The sequence below is a fragment of the Aphidius gifuensis genome, linkage group LG4 (assembly GCF_014905175.1).
Source record: "Aphidius gifuensis isolate YNYX2018 linkage group LG4, ASM1490517v1, whole genome shotgun sequence".
In the NCBI taxonomy this organism is placed as follows: Eukaryota; Metazoa; Arthropoda; class Insecta; order Hymenoptera; family Braconidae; genus Aphidius; species Aphidius gifuensis.
This window is the reverse complement of record NC_057791.1, coordinates 25,365,418-25,385,215: the sequence shown is the minus strand read 5'-3', so window position 1 is coordinate 25,385,215 and position 19,798 is coordinate 25,365,418. Positions and strand designations below refer to the sequence as shown.

Sequence of the window (19,798 nt, the reverse complement as noted above, 5' to 3'; positions counted from 1 at the left end):
AGGTCAAGGGATTCTAATTATTTTATAAGAATTAAAAAATTAACCCTCTCTCTCGATAATGAAATGTTTTTTTTAATTGTATATAAAAAATTTAATAAGAATTAATAAAAAGACAATCATAATAATAATTATATTATTTATTATATTATTATTATTGTGTAATAAAATAGACAATATACAAGTATATTTAATTTTTTAATTTTTTAATTTTTTATTGTTGTACATATTTACAACGTAATTTGTTAGTACAAGAGTGAGTAAGTGATGATGATGATAATAATAAAAATAAATATTGTAAAAAAAAAAAAAAAAAAATTTAAATAAATACTTGTTCACTGGCTAAACTATCGGCAAATGGAGCAACAATGACACGTGTAGCAAAATAAAATATTAGACCAAATGTTATTGAAATTGGAAGAGCTGGAAGTGCTTTTTTAAATATAGCTAATAATAATAATGTCAAACATAGACCAATGAGAATTGCAACAAAACAAGCAAGTGTTGTATTCCAATCACCATAACTTGATGCTTTACCTACTAAAACACTGTAAAATATAAAATCACCAAGACCCAATTTAACACCACGATCTTCTTCAGACAACATTGATGATTCTTGATTGTATTGATTATTTATTGATGATACTGGACGTATTTCATTGGAACGAGATGTTGTTTGATTATCAATTTGATTAATTTGTTGAGCTCTTTGTGCACTACGATTAGCTTAAAAATAAATCAAAATTATATCAATAATTAATTAAAATAATGATTATGTTAAATAATAATAAAAATATAGATATATATATTTACCATGATTATTAACCCAATCAGATGTAAAACCAGTTTCATCACCACTAGCGACATTTCTATTATTATCATCACTATTTGCCATTGTTATTGCACCAACATAACCAGCAGCATATGTCATTGAAAAACTATACATTATTGTTGATGAATATATTAAAGCTGGAAATATTGGTTCATTTCTTTCTTGTGCAGTTTCAACAAGTATTCTAAGTGGTCCTTTTGGTGTTAATACAGCAATTAAATCCCAAATACTAATAACACCAAGTACAACCCAAGCTGTCCAATCTGGTAAATATTTAATAAATACAAGTGCCATTAATGCAGCAATAAATATTAAATATGCTTGTTGTAATGCTAATGGACCTTGCCAATGTATACATATCATTCCAACAGCACCAAAATTCCATAAAAATATTAATAATGTTATTAAATCCATTGGTATATTATATGCTTTAAATACTTCTTCACAATAAAGTGTTGTAAACATAAATAATAACATTAATGAACTTAATATTAACCATCCATGTATTACTTTGTAAAATCTATATTTATATAATATTATAAGTACAATTGTCATGCAGACAATAACACACATAAGTATCAATGAATTTGCAACAGCTTGCCATACTTTTGTACTTGTATCAGCTGTTTCATCATGAAATGGTGTATAAACTAAATATACACCTTTTGTTGTATAAAAATTTATTGAACTTATTGTTGCAACAACAACCAGCATACACAATGAAACAGGTACAAATAATTTTATAACATGAGCAGCTCCATATTTAAGTTCTTCTTCTTCTTCATCATCTTGTTGTTGTTGTTGATAATGAGAATTTTGTCTTGTTTCTTGATCATTTGTTCTTCTTGATCCACCATTACCACCACCAAATAATGATGATGAACCTGGTGTTTCAATTCTTACTTCTGGAATATTGTTAGTTGAATTTTCTTGATTTTCTGGTACTTTTTGACGTCTTTTTTTTGCTCTTTCATTAACATGACTAGAATTGTCAATGCGACTTTCAGATACGTGAGCATCCATCAGACTTGTATACTCGTCCGCTGAATCTAGACTACTATCATCCATCCAGTTATTATCACTCTATTTAATCAATTTTTTTTTTATCATCAATTCATCAGCCAATTATACCTAAATATTATTATTATAGGTGTAAATGAGTAATAATGCACTGTAGACAAAAAAAATTTAAATATTAAAAAAAAATTTTTTTTAAATCTCTCTTGTCAATTTATTTACCTTTTTTTTTGACACTTATTTATTTATTTTGATAATGATGATGATGATGATGAGCCAAGCCACATACATGCACACACACACACTTTCTGATAATAATAATAATAATAAATCAAGCCACCTTGCGGATAAAATAAAATCCATGAGAGAGAGAAATTAAAAAATGGCAGCATTCTTGATTAGAGCATGTTTTAAACAGAGGTAAATATTTATTGTTTTTTTTTAGACTCTAAACAACAACAACAATTAACAACTGTTAATTGACATATTCATTATTGACATATATTGTAAAAAAACAAAAAAACAATTCACAATCAATATTTTCGAAAATAAAAAATTAATCAATTAAAAGACATAACCTTATAATAATTGATAGGATAGGGGTATTATTGTTAATCAATCAATCAATCAATTAATTAATTAATATGTATATTTAACAATTATTTCAGAAGTACAAAGACATGGCTTGATATTATTAAAACTGAAAGTTATGCAATCAAAAATAAAAATGTCAGTCCAAAAGTATGCATTGGATGTCATTGCTATCACACAACTCCAATTTATTTTAAACGAAGAAAAACAAAAGAAGAAAAGGTACTTTTATCTTATTATTATAAAATTATTTTAAATTATTTTAAATTAAACAAAATATCATTTATTTTTTTACAGTTAAAAAAAATAGTTGAACCTGTTATTGTTAAAAAAAAAAATCAATTGCCAGTTGTGGGTATATGGAAAAATATGACTGTCAGAGAATTATCTGAATCACTTGATAGACCAATAAATGATGTTCTTCAAGCAATATCATATTCAGATTCATATAATAAATATGATAAAAATACAATAATTGAAAATAAAAATATTATATTTGATGCTGTTAAAAGACTTGGAGCTAAATATAAATTAGTATCAAAACCAGATGAAAATAAAAATAATAATAATTTATCATCATCAATAAATTTATCTGCATTACATGATGCTGTTAAACGACCATTACCAAATAATAATGATGATTCAATAATTTTAATAAAAAGACATCCAGTTGTAACAGTTATGGGTCATGTTGATCATGGAAAAACAACACTTCTTGATACATTGAGACATACATCTGTTGTTGCTAGTGAATTTGGTGGTATAACACAACACATTGGTGCATTTAATGTATCTATGGAAAGTGGTGAAAAAATAACATTTCTTGATACACCTGGACATGCAGCATTTAGTTCAATGCGTGCACGTGGTGCAAATTCAACTGATATTGTTATTCTTGTTGTTGCTGCTGATGATGGTGTTATGGAACAAACAGTACAAAGTATTAAAATGGCCAAAGAAGCTAATGTTCCAATAATTGTTGCTGTTAATAAAATTGATAAACATGAAGCTAATATTGTAGGTAATTAATAATAATAATATAAGCTAATAATATAAGCTAATAATAATAATAATAATAATAATAATATCAATAACATTATTTTAATTATTAAGGCAAGAACACATCAAATGCTTGCTGAACAAGGTATTCATGTAGAAGCTCTTGGAGGTGAAGTACCAAGTGTTAATATATCAGCATTAAAAGGAACAAATTTAAAAGAATTAATTGAAACAATTGCTGCACAAGCTGAAATAATGGATTTAAAAGGTGATCCAAAGGGTTTTGTTGAGGGTATTATACTTGAAGTTGCAACTGATATTGGACGTGGTAAATTGGCAACTGCATTGATTCAACGTGGTACCTTGAGAAAAGGATCTATTCTTGGTTAGTTTTATTAATATTTTTTTTTTTTTTTTTTTAAATAATAACAATAATAATAAATACAAAAATATTTTTTTGTATTTATAGTTAGTGGAATTGCATGGGCCAAAGTAAGAGCCATGTTTGATCATGCTGGTAATCCAGTTAGTGAAGCTAGTCTTGCTGATGCTGTACAAATTATTGGATGGCGTGAATTACCTATGGCTGGTGATGAAATTATTGAAGTTGAAGATGAACGTCGTGCTCATATTGTTATGCATTATAGACAAAGTGTACGAGCAAAATCTAAAGAATCTGAAATTGCTGAATATGTTAAAAAACAACAAGAAGAACACGATATAGTGAGTTGTTGTAATAATTTAAAAATTATTTAATTATAGGTAAATTAATTAATTAATTCTTTTTTTTTGTTTCTCAAGGAGTATCATAAACAACTTAATGAAAAAAGAGCTCTTGGTAGAAGAAGATCACTACCAAAAGGACCAAGAAAAAAAGAAATAATTGAGGATGAAAATGCTGTACCAAGACTTAATGTTATTATTAAAGGAGATGTATTGGGATCAGTTGAAGCAATTCTTGATGTTTTTGATACATATGGTGATGAAAATAGATGTCGTTTAGATGTTGTACATTATGGTATTGGTGTTGTTTCAGAAAGTGATATTGAATTGGCTGATGCATTTAATGGTACTTAAGTTTATTTATTATTATTTTTATTTTTTGATTGTTAATTATATTATTGTTATTTATAATTATAGCAATAATTTATACTTTTAATACATCAACACCAAGAAAAGTTGCTGATATGGCAGATAAAATTGGAGTTGTTATTTCATCACAGAGAGTCATTTATAAATTGATTGATGATGTTAAAGAACAAATTTGTAAAAAACTTTCACCAGAAAAAGTAGAAGAAATCATTGGTATGTCTATGTGTCTTTTTTATGTTATTTATTTTATCTTATTTTTTTTCATTAATTTTATTTAATTTTATTAGGAAAAGCAAATGTTCTTCAACACTTTGAAATAACAGATAGAAAAAAAAAAGTCAATGTTGCTGGTTGTCGTTGTATCATGGGAGTTTTGAAGAAAACAGCTCTATTTCGTTTAATACGACAAGAAGAAATTATCTACGAAGGTTTGTATTTTTTTTTCATATAATTTTACAAATAAATAAATAAATAATAATGATAATTTTAGGTAAATTGTCATCAATGAAACATCTCAAGGATGATGTGATGACAATAAAAACTGGAATAGATTGTGGCTTACAATTTGAAGATCCAAGTGTTTTTGTTGAACCTGGTGATACACTTGTATGTTATACAATTCATGATGTACCACCAACTGTTAAATGGGATCCAGGATTTTAGAAAAATTTTATTTTTTAATCTAAAAATTATAATAATAATAATAAAATAATAATAACAATAAAATGTTTCATTTTTTTTTTTATTTTGATATATTTGTTCGTAATAAATGAATAAATGACAAAGTAAGTAAAAGTGATGTATTCATCAAGTTACGAGTTGCTTGATCACTTTTACGATAATTAAACATAATTGTAGAATCAACATTGACGGATGGCAAAGCTGAAAGATTTTCAATTTTTTTACCAAGTAATATATCAGAAATTATTGATTCATTTGATACAACTTCAGATCCAACAATTAAATTAAATAAACGAGCTGGTGAACGTGGTTGCATTGTATAAAAATTATGCAACATTGAAGATTTTAATTTATCATCACTTGATACTGATACATCATTCATATTGTATTTATATTGTCGTCTCATACAAAGAACACTAATTATTGTTGCAATAACTTGTTGTCGTTGTAGATGATAATAATATGCTGATGATTTTAATTTACCAAGAGAAGTATATGAATCAGCTTCCATTATGTATGCATCAGCATCTGGTATTTTTAATGCAATTTCAATAATGCTATTTACCAATGGTACAAGATTTGTTTTTGATTGATTTTCAAAGCTATGAGATTGCCAATTTTTTAAATTTCCATCAATATCAAGAGCAGTCCAACTTATTGTATCACCCAAAATATGTAATCCAAGTGATTCTTTAATCATCTATTAATTAATTTTAAATTAACATAAAATAATTGATAGATAAAAAGATAAATATAAAAATATACTTGCAAATTTTTCTAATGAATCAATTGATGGTGTAACAATATTCTTGTTTATTGATGTTGATGTTGATGTTGATGTTGATGTATTATTTTTACTTTTTTTACCACCATCAATAATTGATTTTGATAATTTAATTAATGATGGTATACTTTGTACTGTCAACAAATCATCAAATACTTTAAATTTACCATTTTCATTACGATGTGCTAATAATTTTTTTATTTGATTTTTATTTATACTGTATTTTTCTAAATCATCTGCTGTACAATTATTTATAATGTTGACAACAAGATTTTCTTCTTCTGGACTAAAACTATCATTTACTTTTATATTATTATCATTATTATTATTACTACTTGTATTTTCATCATTGTAAAATCTTGACAAAATATATTTATTTTTATTGATATTTGATGAAATTTTCTGTAAATATAAATTGTTTTATTTTAAAGATAAAAAAAATATTGTATAAATAAATTGTACTTACTGGCCTAGTGGCAAAAATTAATTTTTTACACGCTATCAACATGACTATTAAGATAGATATTTATGGAGTCAAAAAAAAAAATACATAAGACATAACCTTGTGTTAAATAAATATTAACATGCTGGATATGTACACACACACACAACTTTGCATATGTACTTATATAGGTGGATTAACATGAATTACTTTTAAATAGCAATATTTATTATTTTAGATAAATATTTATCAATTTTTTAAATACAAAAGAAAGTACTTGTAATTATTATATAGTAAATATAAATAGAACAATATGATTATTGAAATAATTATCTTTCAACAATTTCCAAGGGAACAATGTGACATCCAAGAAGTCCTTTGCCTGTCCATGGTCGAGGTATCAATGTCAATGCCATATTTTGTTCAGATGATCGTCTTATTTTAACAATAACTTGTTTATATCTGCTATTTTCAACAATATCTCCAATGTCCTTTAGACTCTTGTAATTTTGTGCATTTACTGAACCAAATTCAATAATTAAATCATCAACCATGATACCCTAAAAATTCAAATTTAAATTATTATTTTATATGAGTACATAATATTAGGTAATAATGATAACAACAACTTACAGCTAATTCTGCTGGAGAACTTGGTGATACAAAATCAACTCTTAGAAAAGCCTCATAATTATCAAAATCATCAATCATCATTGTTGTTGTTGTTGATGATGATGATGATGATGATGCAGCTTGCAAGGCATTATTATTGCCATTTTCATGACCAGAAATACCATGAATTTTAATTAATCCATTATCAATTTGTTTCATAAGTGCTTTGTGATCATTTTGAAGACATATTATTTTGTGTCGAGATATTCTAACTTGATATACGTCAATGTCAGATCTAGGAAATCCTTCCGAATCAACCAGACTGTCATTCATATCAACATGATTCTGCAAATTTCATAATAATAATAATAATAATAATAATAATAATGGTAATATATATATATATATATTATATTATTAATATTAATTACTTTATTATGTATATTATTATTTATTAATTACTTACCTTTGTCAAAACATCTTTGAGTTGTTTTAGTTCAGCTTCAATTTCATCCTTTTTTTTCATCAATTCCAAAACATTTTTTTTAGCTTCCTCCAGTTCCATGTCAACAACCATTTTTTTGATAAATATTATTATTTTTTTTTCAGCAAGTACTTTTAACGCTTTCAGGGACGGCACAATAAATACATACATGTATGATATGGAGGGGGAAAAAATTCCATCAGCTGATCGATACTATTTTTTTTTTTTTTTTTTAATTTTATTGTTGTTAGTTGTTACACACACACGAGTACACGACTACACGAAATACAAGTTACAAGACACGCTACATAAAATATTGCATACACATTATTTGTTTATATTTGTTATTAATTTTGAAATTATTATTATTATCATGAGTATGTTGAGATTGTGTTTAAAAACATCAATGTTGAATAAAAATAATATTGGTCGATTTGGTGAATTTCGAATGATTCATCAACGACCAGTTGAATTTAAACGTAAAAAACAAGATTACAATTTAGTGTCAAATAATTTTCAAAGTCAACAAGATGAAAAAGATAAAATAGATGCAATTGGATATACATTATTAGCAATACCAATAATATCATTTATGTTGGGTACATGGCAAGTTAATAGAAGAAAATGGAAATTGAATTTAATTGAAGATTTGAGTAAACGAATGAATTCACCACCTCAAGAATTACCAGAAGATTTAAGTCAACTTAAAAATCTTGAATATTGTCCAATAAAAGTTAGAGGTGAATTTTTATATGACAAAGAATTTAAAGTTGGACCAAAAAGTTTAATTGTCGGTGGTGCTGGAGTTACAGAAAAAGGTGGTGGTGGTGGTTTAATAACAAGTGGTGGATCAACTGGTTATTGTATTGTAACACCATTTAAATTAGAAAATCGTGATACTAAAATATTAATAAATCGTGGTTGGATTAGAACAAATGGAAAAGGTAATAATATATCTGAAACAAAACTTGCTCATATTCCTGGTATTCATGAAATAACTGGAGTTGTTAGACTCAATGAAAAAAGATCACAATTTATGCCTAAAAATACAAAAGGTAATTGGGCATACAGAGATCTCAATGCAATGGCTGAAATTGCTCAAACTGAACCAGTTTATTTAGACATGATTGCCAGTGATGGTGTACCTGGTGGACCAATTGCTGGACAAACAAGAGTTACATTAAGAAATGAACACACAAGTTATATTATAACATGGTATACACTATCAGCACTAACAACATGGATGTGGATAAGACAATTTATAAGAAAATTGCCTCTTTTATAATATAATAATAATAATAATATTGTATTATGTTTCTTATTGTATTATTATTAATAAATAAATCATCATCATCAAAGTTTTTATTACAACATTTGAATTTTTAAAAATAATGCTTTTAAATATCTGGCTTCATAGGTAACAGTTTGTTTACCCTGTGGTGTTGTTATTGTTAAATTATCATTATTATTAGTAGCATCAATTGTTGATGTTGTTGTTGTTGTTGTTGCTGCTGCTGCCAACTGATTTTCACTGCCAGTTGTTACATCTCTTCCATATATTTCACAATGTTCTAAAAATTGTATGCATTCTTCAATTGTTGAATCTTTTAATACAACAAGTTGTTTAGCCATTTGTTCGAGTAATGATAAAAAGCATCTTTTAGCATAAAACCATGTGTCTGTACCAAGTTTTTTATTGTAAGGTTCAAGACTTTTCATAACTCTTGATATTCCAAATTCATAATTACCTTTGGAACAATACAATGTACCAATAACTAAATTAACAATACACAAATGAAATAATTTTTTATCTTGTTCTTCAAGAGCAATTGTTTCTTCTTCTTTTTCAATTTTTTTCATCAATTCTTCAGCCTCAGCATTTTGAGTTGTCATAATATAACTAACACATAAATTTGCCAAAACAATAGCACTAACATCAAGAATCTAAAAAAAATATTAAAATATTAAAATAATAATAAATAAATAAATAAATAAATAAATAATAATATACTTGCATGATCATTTTTTTTTTTAACAATTGGCTCATAAAAACCAGTAGCTTCTTTGTATTTATTTTCTTGCATAAATAATGTATGAGCAGCATTTAATCTCCATACATCATGATCATCATTACAAAATTCATTACTCATGCGAAATATTTTTTCAACTTGAATATAATTACCCAAGTCCCAATATATTTTAGCTTGAGCCATTAATACTGGAATATATTTTTCCAAGGCTTCATCATAATCATTAACAGCTTTTTTAACAGATATCTCATCGTGATTTATTCTTGCTTCTTGTACTTGTTTTGTTGATTTACGTAATATTTCACAATGTTTATTTGCTAAATCATCAAACATTCTGTATGCCTCTTCTGGTACTGTTTGTTGAGTTATCAATGCATCCAAAAATTCATAAAGGTACTGTATAGAAAACAATAATAAAAATAATATATGATAGGTGTAAAAATATTTTCATCACATGATACAGCCCTGAAATTATCTGTCATTATTATTATTATTATTATTAAATATTTATAACCTCTTTGAATGTTGAATTGTTGATTGACTTTTGTAAAATGAATTGTTAATGTTGTAGAAAATAAATAATAAATAATAAATAAACAAACATGACAAGTTGTAAATTGAATGAAATTTTTTTGGGAGAAGTATCATCAGTACAAAATTATGGAGCATTTGTTAAAATACCTGGATGTCGACAACAAGGACTTATACATAAATCACAAGTAAATATTTACATATAGGTATCCTATAACAAAAATAAAATGAGCCAACTAATTATTATTATTATTATGTTTTAGGTAAGTTCAGCTCGTGTTGATGATGTTTGTGAGATACTTCAACGTGGTGAAAGAGTCTGGTGTAAAATTGTTAATATTGATGATGATGGTAAAATTGGTTTATCAATGAAACTTGTTAATCAGGGTAATGGAATTGATTTAGATCCAAATGGTGTTGAATGGCACAGAAATGAACAAAAAAAAAAAAGTAAAACATTTGGTGATAAACAAGAAAGAAAAGTTATTGAACTTCAGGCAGTATTAAATACAACATGTACACAGTGTGGAACAAAAGGACATTTGTCAAAAGATTGTTTTGTAACACCAGATGGTAAAAAATATGAGTTACTTTCGGATATTGAAGATGATAATGACAATGATAATATTTCAACAGTACCAAAAATTAGTGATGAAAAAAAAAAAAAAATACATGAAAAATCATCAAAATCTAAAAAAAAATTAAAAAAACATAAAAAATCTAAAAAATCTAAAAAGTCTAAACATCAAACTGATGAAAGTAGTTCTGATGATGATGATGATGATGATGATTCTTTTAGTGATCAACAAAACAAGAATAATAATAAAAAAAAAAAGAAAAAAAAACATTCAAAAGAAGTTAAAAAAAGAAAAAGAAAATATGAAAGTGAAAGTTCTTCCAGTGATTCTGCTGCTGCTGCTGCTGATAATAATAATATTGTTAAAGAAAAACATTCAAAAAAATGTAAACATTCAAGATCAAAATATTCCGATTAAATTAAATTAAATTTAAAATAAATAAAAAACTTACCGGAGTTAAATATTTATATGTAAGATCAACATTATCAGCAAGTACATCTGCTGCTAAATCATAATACTGATATTTGCAATAAAGTAACAAGAGATTTGCAAATGTTTCTGGTGGAAATGGTTCATTTTGCAATAAAAATTGTAATTTTTCAAATCCTTCACTTGGCTTGGTATCCATATTGATGAGTGCCTGATTATGTAGAGTAACTGCATCAAGTTCTTCTTCTGATCTTGGTGGCATATCAGTTAATGCCTCTCTAGCTGCATCATCTTGTATTTTTTAATAATAATAAAATTAATAATTAATAATTAGTGTGTTGATAAATAATAATAATAATTTACAATTTTGCATTTGATATTCAATAGCTGCTTTGAGATTAAATGCTTCAGTCAATGCAGTTTCATGAAGTATAAGAGTATTTCCAACACTTCTAACTTCAATTCCTTCAGTTGTCATGCCAACACTTAGTTCTGGATGTTGTCTTATTCCTTGTTCAATAATATCAGCTAAATAACAACATAAACAACAATTATACTTATTATGATAATTAAATAATTTAATTTAATTTAATTTAATTTTACCAATGTATTTTAATGATGCAGCATATTCTTTTAATTTATAATAACACAAAGCAACATTGTATGATAAATGTGGTTTAAAGCCAGCAATTTGTGATGCAGCTATAAATTTTTTTAATGATTTTTCATATTCTCCTTCTTTATAAAGTAAACATCCAATATTAATATCTGTATCAACATCATCAGGAGAACATTGTTCCATAATATTTTTAACTGCTGGTATATCATCTTGACTGTATTTTATTGCTGCTTGTAATTTTTTAACTTTTGCCTCATAATCTGGATTATTTAAAGCACTTGAGCATGATACTGTCCATGCTTCTTGATACATACATGCCTGATGAAGACACTGAGCATAACAAAGCTTGTAAATACTTTCCTCTGGATATAAATGAATTAATTTTTCATAACAATCAACTGCTGAAGTAAAATCTTGTGTATAAAAATAACAGTGAGCCAGCAATGACAAACATGATCGTGACTAAATTAATAAATAAATATTGATATTTTAAAACATAATCTCTCATCTTTATATTTATCTACTTGGATCTACTTGAATCTACTTACTTCTGGATGTGATAATAAAACATCATTTAAAATATAAATTGTGTCTGTATATCGTTGTTCTTTTATCATTGAATATATTATTTTAGTATATTCTCCATCTCGAATATGCACATTTTTTATAAAATTTGTCATTATTAATAATCAGAATGTCTGTTGTTGTTGTTGTTGTTCTTGATGATTGTCATAATTAAATAACACGTGTTTGTTGAGAGAGCTATTGCCATGGTAACCATAATAAAAAAAAAAAAAAAAAAAAAAATCAGATTATTATTATTATACTTGTAATGTTTACACAGCATGTTTACAATTTACATGTCAATTAGATAGCAAGCAAATAAATGCTAATTAAATTGTCATCCAAGACATTTAATCATCAAATTTATTAAAAATTAAATTTTATATCTTGTAATTAAAGATATATTATTTGTAATTTTAGTTTATTTATTAACATGATAAATAAATAAATTATAACCTTACAATGTGTGATGAAATAACAAATTGCCAAGTTGAAAATTCATTTGATAAAAAATTGATGAGAATTTTAGCAAAATGGAATTCAAAAAATGTTGAATTTGTAGTGTTACAAAGTAAATCTAGCCCACTTAGAGCCATGGTAATATTTTAATAATTATAATTATGTATGTAGGTATACTTGTAATAATATATTTTGTTGTTGTTGTTGTTGATTAAATATAGGTAACATGTGATGAGCTGGTTAAACATGCTTGTGAAACATTTGGAGAAAATAAAGAGTCTTATTTGGAAAAATTAAAAATCGAATTACAAAAACCACTTGAAAATTATGAATACACATTAAAAAATAATCAGTTGAGTTGGAATATTAAAGGAAGATGGAGACGTACTTCATTAATTAAACTTCAAGTTGTTGATGACATAATAAAATTATCTGATTTTATGGAAAATATTATGGATTACAGTGCTAAAGAAAATCATCAAATTAAAAAACTTGTAAATGAAAATGACGTTTTAAAAAATAAATTACAAGACATGAGTGAAATATTGAAAAAATTAATTGACAATAAGGAAACATTTGAAAATGAATTATACAACAAATTCATAATGTTACTTGATACAAAAAAACAAAGAATAAAAACATTGGAAAATGAATTGCTAAAATTTGATAAAAATATAAATAAAATATATAATGAAAATACTGATGCAAGTGATATTGATAATGATAATGATAATGATGTTGTTGATAATACTGATGATGCTGATGATGATGATGAAATAAATAATTATGTCAAAAGATTAGATGAAAATAAACAATTGGCAAAAAAAATAAAATTAGATACTACTACTACTACTACTACTACTAATGATGATGATAAAGGTTCATTTGAAAAACCAAAATCTCTTTGTGCAGCTTTAATGGATAATATTGCAAATTATGATACTCAGGAATTTTTTAAAGATGAAGAATTATCTGAAGATGATAATATTTGCTTGAAGATGATAATATTTTGAGTTTAGATAAAGAACAAGGACAAGTATCAGAAGATGACATTCATTAATAATTGATGAAATCAATTTTGATAAACATTTTTTCTTTTAACAAGTCCAAAACGAGTGCATGGCAATTTATTGGACTTTGATTCATCCAAGCATGATTTGAAATTATTTAATATGCCAATTTTCTTGAAATATTCAACTCTAGTTATAGTATCTCTGATGGGACCAGTTGGAACACGATATTGTACATACATAGTCATTGGATGTCGTTGAGGATAACTTATGTTTTTATTCCAATCAATTTTTTCAAAACCAGATAATTTTCTTATTTCATTCATAACAATCTTTAAATATTTAAAAAATAAAAAAAAAACTATTAAATAATATGTTGATAACTGCACCTACCCTGGTGTGAGATAAGTTACAAATTCCAATTCTTGATAGCAAATGATCCTCCAAAAGTAACAGACGTCTACCATTTATAAAATTCATTTTAAAACATTCCTGAAAGAAAATCACTATGATCATAATAAAACATAATACATATAGGTAAGTAGGTAAGTATTTATCATTAAATTTATTTTTCTACTTTGTACTGTGGAAGCTTGACAGTGTGATCAATCCAATTGACAACTTGGTCCATGTTCCATTGCCAGCATCTTGGTAATGGAATATTATTCACTACATCACCAGCAAGTTTTGTTAATTTTGATGGTGAACATGCTCCATCATCATCCTCATCATCATCATTTTCACTTTCAGTTTCAGTCCAGATCAATTCATCCAACATATTTTTTCCTCTATACTTTTTTAATTTAAAAAACCGTCCAACTAGGGAAGCCCAGCTGGAGCACCCTGGAGTGCCACCTCTGTGTGTTGTTGTATCAGGTTGTACGCGCGCACACCACAAACTTTTATTTCTTATTAGAAACAATTAGAATTTAGAATTTAGAAAAGACGTGATATTGATAGGTATGTATACCAATTGAAAGTTCAAGTGATCAAAAGCAACAACTTCAAGTATTAAAAAAAAAAAAATTCTTGTTCATTTTGAAAATACATAGGTATAATCTTGTTTGTTTTGGAAAAAATAACAGACAATTATTTATCAATTTGAAATTGCTAATAAACATAACCATCAAACAGGTATTAAATTTGACAACATAAATTATTTAGATACATAGGCATATGTACTAATATAGTAAAATTATTTTTTAGATAATAGAAAATCGTAAAAGTAAAATGGGACGTCCTCATTCAGTAATTGCTCAAGGTTCAACACCAGCACCAATTGACCATGTTGTTAATGATGATAAGACTGAATGTTCAAAAAGTCGTAAATCACTTGGACTATCAAGTATAACACATAGAGATGGTATTGCTAAATGCGCTAAATGCACAAAGCAAAATACACAAATTAAAAAAAATATTAAAAATGCAATACTATTTGAATCAAGTCCATTACCTTCTCGTTCAGCAATTGCTCAAGGTTCAACACCAGCACCAATTGACAATGTTGATAATGATGATGATGATGCTGAACGTTCAGGAAGTGGTAAATCACTTGGATTATCAGCAGGTGGTATTTCAAAACGTATGAGATTAAATCCATCAAATGAATCAAATCAAATTTCTCAAGGTTCAATACCAGCACCAATTGACCATGTTGTTAATGATGATAATTATCTTAAGATTGAATGTTTAGGAAGTTGTAGATCACTCAAACTACTATCAAGAACAACACATAGAGATGGTATTGCTAAATGCATGAAGGAAAATACACAAAATAAAGAAAATGCAATACTATTAGAATCAAGTCCACTACGTCCTCGTACAGTAATTGCTCAAGGTTCAACACCAGCATCAATTGACTATGTTAATTATGAACAGTTAAAGCGACATATACAAAATGATATAAATATGGATAATGATAGAAAAAAAAGATATTTAAATATGATAAAAAAACATGAGAGCAGAATGAGGACATTGAATGACAATAGTGATAAGGTTTGTCTAAAAATAAAATTATTGCATTATTGTTATTATAAATATCAAAATATTATTTATTTTTTTTAGATAAACCATCAGCATGTTAAATATGAACAGTTAAAGCTAGATATACAAAATGATATAAATATGGATAATGATAGAAAAAAAAGATATTTAAATATGATAAAAAAACATGAGAGCAGAATGAAGACATTGAATGACAATAGTGATAAGGTTTGTCTAAAAATAAAATTATTGCATTATTGTTATTATAAATATCAAAATATTATTTATTTTTTTTTAGATAAACCATCAGCATAATGCCAAAAATATGATAATTGACTATATTAATGATGATTGCCTGGCTGAAATATTCATGTATCTGCCAGCATGTGAGAGACTAAAAATTGCAATGGGTATGATAATTATAACATATAAAAAACTATTTATTTATTTATTTATGGTATATTAATTTATTTTTTTAGTATGCACGAAATGGAAAAGAGCTCTTAATTATTCTTGGTTTAATGTCACAAAACTTGAATTAACTTATTGGCGATATCATGAACTTCCAAATTGTTTAAAAAAATATCAAAGGCGTGATAAAAGATTAAATTTTTTAAAGTCACTGCTTGATAAATGTGGTCGTTATTTAACAATATTAGACTTGACAGCTTATGATCGTTGTAACATTGTGCCAATTATCAATGATTATTGTCCAAACCTCGAGAAACTTCGATTGAGATTTTACGATACTGACGATACAATGTTATCCAATGCATTTACACGTTTATCTAAACTAAAATCCTTGACAATTATATTTGAAGGAATGACAGGTCAAAAAATACCTCCGGCTTTAATAGATTCATTGAAAAACGTTGCTGGTACATTGACTGAACTGTATTTGTTACATTTTGTCCGTCATTTGGATAAATGCTGTGATTATCCAAACATTTGTGCGGTAAGTTGTAACTTTCTATCTATTACAAAAAAAAAAGAGTATTCTTTTTATTTTTTAACATACTTATCTATAATTGCTTTTTCAGGTGATTCGTCGGCTAAAAGCCCTGAAACGTTTTGAAGTTGCTGGTATACGAGGTTTCAACAGTTCATCCAAGTATTTAAAAAATAATGAAAAGTCATTTTATTTCAACCATAATCAATATGTTAAAAAACTTCCTCATCTGGGATATTCGGTAGTAGAAATCACGAAATTAGATTTAACAAGTTGCTTTATTAAAGATAATACTTTGTATGTTATTGCCAATACCATCATATCATTAGAAATTTTAACTATACCTTGTGAACAGATAACTGATGAAGGTGTAGTAGCACTTTCAAAGATGAGTAATTTACAAACTCTTTATTTAAAGGGTCATAATAACGTCATTGATTCTTCACTCAAATTGCTTAAGAATATAGTAAAATTATCTTTGCCACGAAGCAATAAAATTACTGATGTTTCAGTCACGAAACTTGTTGAAAATTCACCAAAAATTCATAAACTTTTACTTCACTACACAACAAGTGTGACTGCTAATTTTGTCAAAAAAGCAGCAAAAATATCAAGTCAACGAAAACAACTTTTGAAGATATCCATTCATTCATTAATACCTAATGTAAAACGATATGAATCACCGTATTTTAAAATATGTATTATTAAAAATAAAGAAAAATAATATTTATTTTTTGCAAGTGATTTCAATACGTAAGGCTTCGCCTTCGTAAAAAAAAAATATAGTATATTTCAATACAAATGCCCAAGTAGATAGTGTCCAATTTTTATCAATTAAAATATAAGAAATCATCTGTTTTTAAACATAAGGTATAAGTATATATTTTTAAAAAAAGTAAATTAAGAACATAAAATGTTTGAAAAAAATAAAAAAAGCAAGATCTGTTAATGTTTATTTTTAATTAAATCTTTTTTATCAATAGCATATAATTTATCAGACTCATGATCATCATCATCATCTGATTCTTACGTTAGAGTAATGATAAAATTTTATCCATTTCCTCTAATGAAATTGGATTATTAACTGTTGAAATAATTTGAAATTTTTATCAGTAAATACTGATTTAAATTTCTTATCAATTTCAATTTTTTTTTTTTTTTCATTTAGAATTGGTTTGAATTTTGGATCTGTTTGAAAGTCTAGGATCTTTCAGCATATCTGAGCATATCACCTATTTTTTAATTTATTTTATTTTTACAATCCAAAATGACAATAGCAACAGTAATAAATTAATTAAATATACCTAGTTATTGTTTGATATATAATAATATAGGTATAATAATTAATTAAGAACGCATAAATACACATAAATACATACAATACTTTTTTAATTATCTGCAAGATGGCGTTGTTAAATTGTTGTTGTTGTCGCTTGAAAAAAAGAGAGAAAAAGAACTGTCAAAAAAAAAAAATATATATATATATTTAGTATTTACCTATAAAATATTAATTAAATGTATATAAATTGACATAAATATGATTGAAATAACAGGAAAATTATCAAAAGGCTTGGTTTATTTTACTGGTGAAGATATTGAGTGTCTTATAACATTTACAAATCCACCAACTCCATCTCATCAAAAATCACAAAGTCACAAGTAATTATTTATTTATTTATTTATTTATTTATTTAACTTGACTTGACTTTAATAACTTTTATAAATTTTAATTTACAGTGATTCATTTGAAAATTTGGCTTGGGCCAGTGCACAAGTACATTGTCAATGTTCAACCAATAGTAAAATAATAAATACAGAAAAAAATAAAACAACAACAACAACACCACAACCAACAGCTGTTAATGCCAGTAAGTTTTTTAAACTAAAATAATTGTTGTTAAAAAATAAAATTATTTGATTTTTTTTGTTAAAGGTACAACAACATTTGCACCTTGGCAACAAGACAGTGGTCATGCAGTTGTTAATACAACTCCAAAAATATTATTTTGTGATTTGAGATTATCACCTGGAGAGAGTAAAACATGTAATAAAATTATTATTAATAATTATCATTATTTTGATTAATTAATTGTATTTATTATTATTATTATTATTATTATTATTATAGATATTTATAGAGAAACAATTCCTGCTGATTCTCCACCATCATATCGAGGACAATCTGTTAAATATTCATATAAAATAACAATTGGCACACAGAGAGTCAATACACCAATTAAATTACTTCGTGTACCATTTAGAGTTCTTTCATTGAGTGGTAATTTTATTTATTATTCAATTAATCAATTGGTATTAATATTAATTTTAATTTTTTTTTTTGTTTTAAAGAATTACCCGAAGTAGCAATATGCAATGACAGTGTTGATTTGAGTCCAAATAATCCATTTATGGAAACTCAAGAAAGAGAAAAACCTCTAGACATAGCTCTACAAACACTTCAAGTATATATTCTATCTATATTCTATATTATGTATATTATTATTATTATTTATTTATTTATTTTATTTTGTTTTGTTTTCAGAATGTAACTGCAAGACGCAGTCCAAATTTTTATAATATAACAAATGGACGAGGACGTGTAGTACGTTTTTGTTTATTTAAAAATTCTTATAAATTGGGAGAAGATATTGTTGGAACATTTGATTTTTCAAATGCAACAGTATCATGTGCCCAAGTATCTGTATCTTTACAATCAGAAGAACATATTACAGATGAATTTAGACAAAGTAAAATATCATCTCCAAATTTAGTTAATTACAATAGGCATCATGAGGTTTGTCTTGGATTGAAATATTCACAGCTTGTATTACCAATTCCTCTTCATGTAACACCAGATTTTACAACAGATATTGTTATATTAAAATGGCGTTTACATTTTGAATTTGTAACAACACCAAAACTCATTGAAATGCCAAATGAAACAACCCAACAATGGCAAGGACCATCGAGTCTTGATGTTGAAACAATGGTATGGGATTTACCACTTCATATTTATCCATCAATTGCCACAACAAATTACGTTCAACAAACAAAATACAATATTGTTATATAATTTATTTTTTTTTTTTTTTTAGATTTTTTTATTTTTCATAAT

The 19,798-nt window shown here is 26.0% G+C and overlaps 9 protein-coding genes across 10 annotated transcripts; 5 read left to right on the top strand and 4 right to left on the bottom strand.

Annotated features, from left to right (window-relative positions):
• Positions 1-182: 182 nt before the first annotated feature.
• On the bottom strand, positions 183-2,160 carry LOC122856046 (presenilin-1). Its single transcript, XM_044157825.1, has 3 exons — positions 2,069-2,160; positions 811-2,000; positions 183-723 (listed from the first exon to the last, which is right to left on the bottom strand). The coding sequence occupies exons 2-3, from the start codon at positions 1,895-1,897 to the stop codon at positions 317-319; spliced, it is 1,494 nt and encodes a 497-aa protein (XP_044013760.1). The 5' UTR covers positions 1,898-2,000; positions 2,069-2,160; the 3' UTR covers positions 183-316.
• Positions 2,157-5,254, top strand: LOC122856043 (translation initiation factor IF-2, mitochondrial). The gene is made up of 9 exons (XM_044157820.1): positions 2,157-2,266; positions 2,515-2,659; positions 2,735-3,454; positions 3,551-3,821; positions 3,906-4,159; positions 4,238-4,505; positions 4,577-4,741; positions 4,816-4,956; positions 5,019-5,254. Exons 1-9 carry the CDS (start codon positions 2,229-2,231, stop codon positions 5,189-5,191), a joined length of 2,175 nt encoding a protein of 724 aa, XP_044013755.1. The 5' UTR covers positions 2,157-2,228; the 3' UTR covers positions 5,192-5,254.
• On the bottom strand, positions 5,235-6,513 carry LOC122856047 (integrator complex subunit 1 homolog). The gene is made up of 3 exons (XM_044157826.1): positions 6,460-6,513; positions 5,979-6,395; positions 5,235-5,909 (listed from the first exon to the last, which is right to left on the bottom strand). Exons 1-3 carry the CDS (start codon positions 6,499-6,501, stop codon positions 5,271-5,273), a joined length of 1,098 nt encoding a protein of 365 aa, XP_044013761.1. The 5' UTR covers positions 6,502-6,513; the 3' UTR covers positions 5,235-5,270.
• A 133-nt stretch (positions 6,514-6,646) lies between these two features.
• On the bottom strand, positions 6,647-7,697 carry LOC122856051 (26S proteasome non-ATPase regulatory subunit 9). The gene is made up of 3 exons (XM_044157829.1): positions 7,514-7,697; positions 7,069-7,392; positions 6,647-6,995 (listed from the first exon to the last, which is right to left on the bottom strand). Exons 1-3 carry the CDS (start codon positions 7,622-7,624, stop codon positions 6,765-6,767), a joined length of 666 nt encoding a protein of 221 aa, XP_044013764.1. The 5' UTR covers positions 7,625-7,697; the 3' UTR covers positions 6,647-6,764.
• A 207-nt stretch (positions 7,698-7,904) lies between these two features.
• On the top strand, positions 7,905-8,914 carry LOC122856048 (surfeit locus protein 1). Its single transcript, XM_044157827.1, has one exon. The coding sequence runs from the start codon at positions 7,905-7,907 to the stop codon at positions 8,814-8,816; it is 912 nt and encodes a 303-aa protein (XP_044013762.1). The 3' UTR covers positions 8,817-8,914.
• On the bottom strand, positions 8,776-15,129 carry LOC122856044 (tetratricopeptide repeat protein 30A). 2 transcript variants are annotated; one of them, XM_044157821.1, is made up of 8 exons: positions 14,329-15,129; positions 14,145-14,243; positions 12,267-12,480; positions 11,703-12,180; positions 11,463-11,627; positions 11,122-11,390; positions 9,547-9,957; positions 8,776-9,475 (listed from the first exon to the last, which is right to left on the bottom strand). In XM_044157821.1, exons 3-8 carry the CDS (start codon positions 12,396-12,398, stop codon positions 8,897-8,899), a joined length of 2,034 nt encoding a protein of 677 aa, XP_044013756.1. In that variant the 5' UTR covers positions 12,399-12,480; positions 14,145-14,243; positions 14,329-15,129; the 3' UTR covers positions 8,776-8,896. The 2 variants fall into 2 exon arrangements, with proteins under 2 accessions (XP_044013756.1, XP_044013757.1); XM_044157822.1 differs by lacking the exons at positions 14,145-14,243; positions 14,329-15,129 and adding an exon at positions 12,739-12,828.
• On the top strand, positions 9,905-12,525 carry LOC122856050 (nucleolar protein of 40 kDa-like). The gene is made up of 2 exons (XM_044157828.1): positions 9,905-10,280; positions 10,356-12,525. Exons 1-2 carry the CDS (start codon positions 10,164-10,166, stop codon positions 11,085-11,087), a joined length of 849 nt encoding a protein of 282 aa, XP_044013763.1. The 5' UTR covers positions 9,905-10,163; the 3' UTR covers positions 11,088-12,525.
• Positions 14,982-17,879, top strand: LOC122854108. Its single transcript, XM_044154519.1, has 6 exons — positions 14,982-15,746; positions 15,816-15,962; positions 16,033-16,144; positions 16,214-16,689; positions 16,775-17,367; positions 17,852-17,879. The coding sequence occupies exons 1-6, from the start codon at positions 14,982-14,984 to the stop codon at positions 17,877-17,879; spliced, it is 2,121 nt and encodes a 706-aa protein (XP_044010454.1).
• Positions 17,880-18,164: 285 nt separating this feature from the next.
• On the top strand, positions 18,165-19,756 carry LOC122856035 (RAB6A-GEF complex partner protein 2). Its single transcript, XM_044157811.1, has 6 exons — positions 18,165-18,342; positions 18,421-18,551; positions 18,617-18,727; positions 18,812-18,961; positions 19,033-19,145; positions 19,226-19,756. The coding sequence occupies exons 1-6, from the start codon at positions 18,221-18,223 to the stop codon at positions 19,754-19,756; spliced, it is 1,158 nt and encodes a 385-aa protein (XP_044013746.1). The 5' UTR covers positions 18,165-18,220.
• The last annotated feature ends 42 nt before the right edge of the window (positions 19,757-19,798 follow it).

Bases quoted from the DNA above. Each gene is read 5' to 3' on its own strand.
- LOC122856043 (XM_044157820.1), top strand. From the start codon at position 2,229: ATGGCAGCATTCTTGATTAGAGCATGTTTTAAACAGAG. The intron at 3,455-3,550 runs GTAGGTAATTAA...TTAATTATTAAG, and splicing joins ATAAACATGAAGCTAATATT to GCAAGAACACATCAAATGCT. The intron at 3,822-3,905 runs GTTAGTTTTATT...TTGTATTTATAG, and splicing joins GAGAAAAGGATCTATTCTTG to TTAGTGGAATTGCATGGGCC.
- LOC122856047 (XM_044157826.1), bottom strand. From the start codon at position 6,501: ATGTTGATAGCGTGTAAAAAATTAATTTTTGCCACTAGGCCA. The intron at 6,396-6,459 runs GTAAGTACAATT...TTATATTTACAG, and splicing joins TAATTTTTGCCACTAGGCCA to AAAATTTCATCAAATATCAA. The intron at 5,910-5,978 runs GCAAGTATATTT...ATTAATTAATAG, and splicing joins TTGATTCATTAGAAAAATTT to ATGATTAAAGAATCACTTGG.
- LOC122856035 (XM_044157811.1), top strand. From the start codon at position 18,221: ATGATTGAAATAACAGGAAAATTATCAAAAGGCTTGGTTTATTTTACT. The intron at 18,343-18,420 runs GTAATTATTTAT...TTTAATTTACAG, and splicing joins CAAAAATCACAAAGTCACAA to TGATTCATTTGAAAATTTGG. The intron at 18,962-19,032 runs GTAATTTTATTT...TTTGTTTTAAAG, and splicing joins TAGAGTTCTTTCATTGAGTG to AATTACCCGAAGTAGCAATA.
- LOC122856050 (XM_044157828.1), top strand. From the start codon at position 10,164: ATGACAAGTTGTAAATTGAATGAAATTTTTTTGGGAGAAGTATCATCA. The intron at 10,281-10,355 runs GTAAATATTTAC...ATTATGTTTTAG, and splicing joins GACTTATACATAAATCACAA to GTAAGTTCAGCTCGTGTTGA.
- LOC122856046 (XM_044157825.1), bottom strand. From the start codon at position 1,897: ATGGATGATAGTAGTCTAGATTCAGCGGACGAGTATACAAGTCTGATG. The intron at 724-810 runs GTAAATATATAT...TTTATTTTTAAG, and splicing joins TGATTGGGTTAATAATCATG to CTAATCGTAGTGCACAAAGA.
- LOC122856048 (XM_044157827.1), top strand. From the start codon at position 7,905: ATGAGTATGTTGAGATTGTGTTTAAAAACATCAATGTTGAATAAAAAT.
- LOC122854108 (XM_044154519.1), top strand. From the start codon at position 14,982: ATGGGACGTCCTCATTCAGTAATTGCTCAAGGTTCAACACCAGCACCA. The intron at 16,145-16,213 runs GTATGATAATTA...TTATTTTTTTAG, and splicing joins GAGACTAAAAATTGCAATGG to TATGCACGAAATGGAAAAGA. The intron at 17,368-17,851 runs GTATTTTAAAAT...TTTTTCATTTAG, and splicing joins GTAAAACGATATGAATCACC to AATTGGTTTGAATTTTGGAT.
- LOC122856044 (XM_044157821.1), bottom strand. From the start codon at position 12,398: ATGACAAATTTTATAAAAAATGTGCATATTCGAGATGGAGAATATACT. The intron at 12,181-12,266 runs GTAAGTAGATTC...TTATTAATTTAG, and splicing joins TTTTATTATCACATCCAGAA to TCACGATCATGTTTGTCATT. The intron at 11,391-11,462 runs GTAAATTATTAT...AAAAAATACAAG, and splicing joins TGAATATCAAATGCAAAATT to ATGATGCAGCTAGAGAGGCA.
- LOC122856051 (XM_044157829.1), bottom strand. From the start codon at position 7,624: ATGGTTGTTGACATGGAACTGGAGGAAGCTAAAAAAAATGTTTTGGAA. The intron at 7,393-7,513 runs GTAAGTAATTAA...TGAAATTTGCAG, and splicing joins TCAAAGATGTTTTGACAAAG to AATCATGTTGATATGAATGA. The intron at 6,996-7,068 runs GTAAGTTGTTGT...TTGAATTTTTAG, and splicing joins GTTCTCCAGCAGAATTAGCT to GGTATCATGGTTGATGATTT.